Source organism: Pinus tabuliformis, chromosome 9, assembly GCF_031772625.1.
Source record: "Pinus tabuliformis cultivar Carrire ecotype Pingquan chromosome 9, CPIR1, whole genome shotgun sequence".
In the NCBI taxonomy this organism is placed as follows: Eukaryota; Viridiplantae; Streptophyta; class Pinopsida; order Pinales; family Pinaceae; genus Pinus; species Pinus tabuliformis.
Genome location: NC_142307.1, coordinates 2,006,662,168 through 2,006,667,283, shown reverse-complemented (window position 1 = coordinate 2,006,667,283; position 5,116 = coordinate 2,006,662,168). Strand labels below are relative to the sequence as shown.

Below are 5,116 nucleotides of genomic sequence, written 5' to 3'. Positions count from 1 at the left end.
TGGCTCAACTGTTGCATAGTTGAAATTATATTTCAACAAATATGACCACGGCACAACAGTTTCTGCAAAGAACACAACAGTTTCTGCAAAGAATCACAGATGGTATGAAACCACGGCACAACAGTTCAGTTTCTGAGATTACCTCCAGACCTCCACGCACAACGACACAACGATTTCTGCACGCTCAACGGTTTCTGCAAAGAATTACCTCCACCACGCCAACACGGGTACCAGTATTGACGTCCTCCACCAGGTTCCAACACCACAGCGTCAAACTGCACAACGCCTCCGGAACTGCACTCGTCACCACTCCTCACTGTCTCGCTTCTCGACAGCCTGGCAGCACACCAAACGGTTCTCGACAGCACTCCTCACTGTCTTGCTTCTCGACAGCACCAGCACTTGGAGCAGCAATATAGTTAAGACTTCAACGCTGCAAAAACTCAGCCTGACTCAGTGGCCTCACATGCATAGCAGCGCAAACAAATACAGCACCACAATCCGCTTGCCTGTTGATCTGATACCAAATTACAAACTATAACAAAACAGACACACCAGCAAAAGTGAGACAAAGCTCACACAAATTTCATTAATTCATTTGCTCAATTACATCACATTTATACATGAACCTCTCACCTAATTCTGGCAACCAATTCCTAACTAATTCATAACTAATTCTGTTCAACCAATTCATAACTAATTCTATTTCTACATTATTCTCACATTAGTGCTATTGATTTAAGTCTGGTGTGGCCGATATATATTCGTACGCTGATAATGTCAATATATTGATATATTTTATCCGTTGATAATATAGGTTATGTTCAGTATTTCCTTGTTTGCAGTGTTGGTCGATTTGTCTGTAAAACTCTGGGAGTCTAATATTATTTTGGCTGTCATGGCTATGTCACAAACAGTTCCACATCCCAATCTTACTTCATGTTTTTTTCCTGCTCGTTATATGAATAAGAAATCAGAACTGCTCCTCCACATCAAGTGGACTATCCCGTCGTCTTTTTCGTTTCCCAGTTCAGTACTAATAAATCATGGGGTAGGTAGTAAATCAAGAAAACCTAATCGATTCTGCTGCACAAGAGCAGATTCAGACGAGTTAGTGTTGATGAGCACAAAACATGAAGCCTCAAAAGGCACTTTATTCTCACGGAGCAGAAGAAGCGGATTACCGGATGCCACAATCGGTGGGGGGAATACTGAGAACACTTCTATAACCCCATGCAAGGATCTTGGAATTGTAGCTTTTCTGAGAAGGAAGAACTTTCTCATCACTGGTGCCACGGGTTTTCTGGGAAAAGGTGTAACACAACTCATTAATTATTTCTAATTTAGTTATTTTGATCACCTCCTGCTGGCTTACTCGTTATTAATGAACGCTTGTTTCTTATATCTGCAGTGTTGATAGAAAAAATATTGAGAATGCAACCAGATATCGGAAAGCTGTTTTTGATAATAAGGGCTGATCATGAGTCCACCTCTGCATCGAAAAGATTGATAAATGAAGTATGATGAATATCCTCTTGTAGAGTTAAGTACTAGAAATGAGATTAATAGACTTATGCGATGATCATAACAATTTCTAATAATTTGTGAAAGTCAGGTTATGAACAGCGAGTTATTCAAAGGGTTGCGTGAAATTCATGGTAATGAATTCCATGAATTCATGTTGAAAAGACTGGTCCCTGTCGCTGGCGATATGACGAAACAAAATCTTGGAATTGAAAAAGATATGGTCGATGTGCTTACAAGGGAGGTGGACATTATTGTCAGCTCGGCAGCCAACACAACATTCGATGAAAGGTTGTTGTATTATTTGTTTGAATAGTGTTAATATTTGACTTCATTTGTTTATGCATTTTAATATTTGGATTCTGTGCAATCTGGTAACCATAGATATAACTAAGAGCACCATCTGTTACAGATACGATGTCGCTTTGGACACCAACACAAAGGCAATTATTCGCCTTCTAGAGTTCGGCAAATGCTGCAAGAAAACCCAACTTTTGATGCACATCTCTACTGGTAACTCATCGATTTCATCCTCCGTTTCAGACTAAATTATTTAACAATCTCATCATTGTTGGTTAACTTTGTTTCTTTCCAGCATATGTCAACGGGCTAAGACAAGGCCGAGTACTGGAGGAGCCATTTCAGATGGGGTATAGTATAGCTAACGAGAAATCGATATGTGTTCCACCTCTGGACATCCAAGCTGAATTTCATTTAGCAAGCAAAGCTCTAGAAGATTTTGAGATTGAATTTTCAAATCTCCAAAACTACAAGTTGAAGAAAGGGAAGGTTGCTCAAAGGATGAAAGATTTGGGAATGGAAAGGTGACATTATAACGATAGCCGTGAATTCTCCTTTCCTTTCATGGTGTAAACATAGCCACATCTTTTTTCTTGGAACACAGGATATAATTTTCCTGAAAGTTGAAAGCTATAAGCAATTTTTATATAATTTCCATAGAAGTTGACATTAGTGTTTTACATGGGTTAACCTTAGTGTTTTAAAAGAAATTAATTATTGATTTATCTTTTTGTAAAGGCTATCAATATGGTTTCTTCCCAATGTTGGAATTTGACTTCAAAAAAATTTCGTCCTTTCAATCTTGTTCCTTTTTTTATTTATTATCTCTGTAACATTGATCATCGTGTCCTTCATATTAATAGAGTAAAACCTATTCAACTTTGATAAAAATATTCAATTTCAATGTCAAATCCCACCATATCTCAGTAGGTGTTCGCTATTGGAACGCTGTTTTTCAGGGCAAGATCATACGGCTGGCAGGATACTTACGTGTTCAGCAAGGCAATGGCGGAGATGGTAATATGCGATGGCAGGGAAGATTTACCCGTAGTTATTGTTCGTCCGACTGTTATTGAAAGCACATACAGTCAACCTTTTCCTGGATGGATCGAAGGCCACCGGTATGTTATAATCATTTGACGAATCTCACCGAATATTAATACACATAACAAGAGCTAAATCGAATATTTAAATCGCAGAATGTTGGATCCAGACATTACGCGCTATGGCAAAGGTCAATTACCTTGCTTCTTGGCCGATCCAGATACTGTGCTCGATCTGGTTAGTAACTATATCACAATATGGAAAACTGTTTCTGAAGTACTTGAGAATCCTTTTTCTATATTGGTAAACCTTTCCGCAATAATCACATCAGAGATATTGCTAGATGGTTCGAAAATCTTAATAAAAAGAATGTGATTATTGCCGAGAGAAAGATTTTCCAATATTCAAAGTATAGATCACATCAACCTAAATTTTTATAATCCTTTTTTGTTCGATTCAAATTACAGATACCCGTAGACATGGTTGTAAATGCAACTTTATCAGCCATGGCAAAACACGCGGAAAAGAGTGGCGTAAAGGTTTACCACGTTGCTTTCTGAAAAAAAAAGGTTTACCACGTTGCTTCTTCGGTGGTAAATCCCTTGAGAATCGGAGACCTTACAAAATTAATATTTCAACATTTTAAATGTGATCCTTACATTGATAACAGAGGAAACCTAGTCAGATTGCTGCAGCAAGTGACCTGCGTTAATACTATGGAGAACTACAGGCAGGCTTTGGAAACGGTTTTTAGTTCACAGAACAATGCAAGTTGTAAAGGCATTTTGTATTTATTTAAACTTTAGATTGCATATCTAACCCAATAGTCTTCCTGCAGACACCTGGGTTATCATCATCAACTGCAGAGTATATCTTACAGCAATTGGAGTACATGGCCAAGATCTACAAGCCGTATACATTCAACAAAGCAAGGTAATCAAGAGCGGACTGAAAATAATTAGTTTGTGAATGGAAATTAAATGAGTTAGGTTGTATATGTTCCTCATTAAATTTTTGATAGGTTAATAATTTCTACTTATTTAATACCCATTATAAATGAGTTGCCATCAATTACCTTCTAAGTAAACAAATTTGCTTTTCATGAGGATATATAAATAAATATATTTTAATATCCATAATTATTTGTATATCCATGGTGGCTCATCATCAGGATAGATCAGTGATTGTGTAAGACAGATCTGTCTTACACAATTACTGATCTATCTTGATGATAAGCCACGATGGATGACTCAAAAAATTGATACAAACAATTATAGATGCGAGAACTCCTAAAGAAAACTACACACAAAGCACTGATCACAGAAACCTCAAAACAATATTTTAATATATTTGTATATAACACATATATAAAAAAACATATTTTAATATGATTGTGTAGATTCGATATCTCGAATTTGGAAAAGCTGTTCCAAGAGCTCTCTGCAGAGGAGCAAGCGAGTTTCGGATTTGATGTTAAGAATATCAAGTGGGAAAATTACATTGCAAATATTCATATTCCTGGACTTCGTCAATATGTCTGGAAAGGACGCGGTGGAGCAGAACGCCCTGCAGAAATCTAGTGCCACTAATTTCTAAGCCGACTATGAAAATAATAGAAGATTAATCTAATAAAGATACACATCCATGTATCTCACGAAAATATTCAAATTCTTCGTGTACTTTAATAGTAAATAACTCTGCTGGTATAGTCTATATTTCGATACCTAAGTAATGGTAAATAATATTGCAGTCAGCAAAATCATTTTGGTAGTTGTATTAATTGTATGGCAACTATGTTAATAACGGGAATTCATAATTTGAGACATTCAACTGTTTCACTTTATATCATTCGTTTAATCTTATGTAATTTTTTAAAAGTTCTATAGTGATAAAAACAAATAAAATTATTTAAATACATGTAAATAAAACTTTAAAATAATTAACTTACAATAAAGCGATAGTACTTAATTATATATGACTATTTTTTCAATATTGTATTTAAGAATTTTTAGGGTTAGGAGAATTGAAAGGTCTAGTTCCTTGTTATTGGGATTGGGATGTTACTTGGTTTTTTAGTGCCTTATAGTTACACTTTGATTAATTTAGCACAGTCTTTTAGATAAATCTACTTAAATTTTCATATATATATATATATAGATATATATTATTTTTAAAATATTTTTATATTCTTAACAAATAAGATACACTTAACTATCTTTTTAATGTTGTTTTTATATTTTCTTGATCG

The 5,116-nt window shown here is 35.5% G+C and overlaps 1 protein-coding gene across 1 annotated transcript; it reads left to right on the top strand.

The window, feature by feature from the left end:
- Nucleotides 1-1,120: 1,120 nt before the first annotated feature.
- On the top strand, nucleotides 1,121-4,448 carry LOC149157094 (fatty acyl-CoA reductase 2, chloroplastic-like). Its single transcript, XM_089444974.1, has 11 exons — nucleotides 1,121-1,313; nucleotides 1,412-1,518; nucleotides 1,616-1,815; nucleotides 1,937-2,037; nucleotides 2,120-2,348; nucleotides 2,784-2,945; nucleotides 3,024-3,105; nucleotides 3,336-3,407; nucleotides 3,438-3,614; nucleotides 3,707-3,801; nucleotides 4,268-4,448. The coding sequence occupies exons 1-11, from the start codon at nucleotides 1,121-1,123 to the stop codon at nucleotides 4,446-4,448; spliced, it is 1,599 nt and encodes a 532-aa protein (XP_089301100.1).
- Nucleotides 4,449-5,116: the final 668 nt, after the last annotated feature.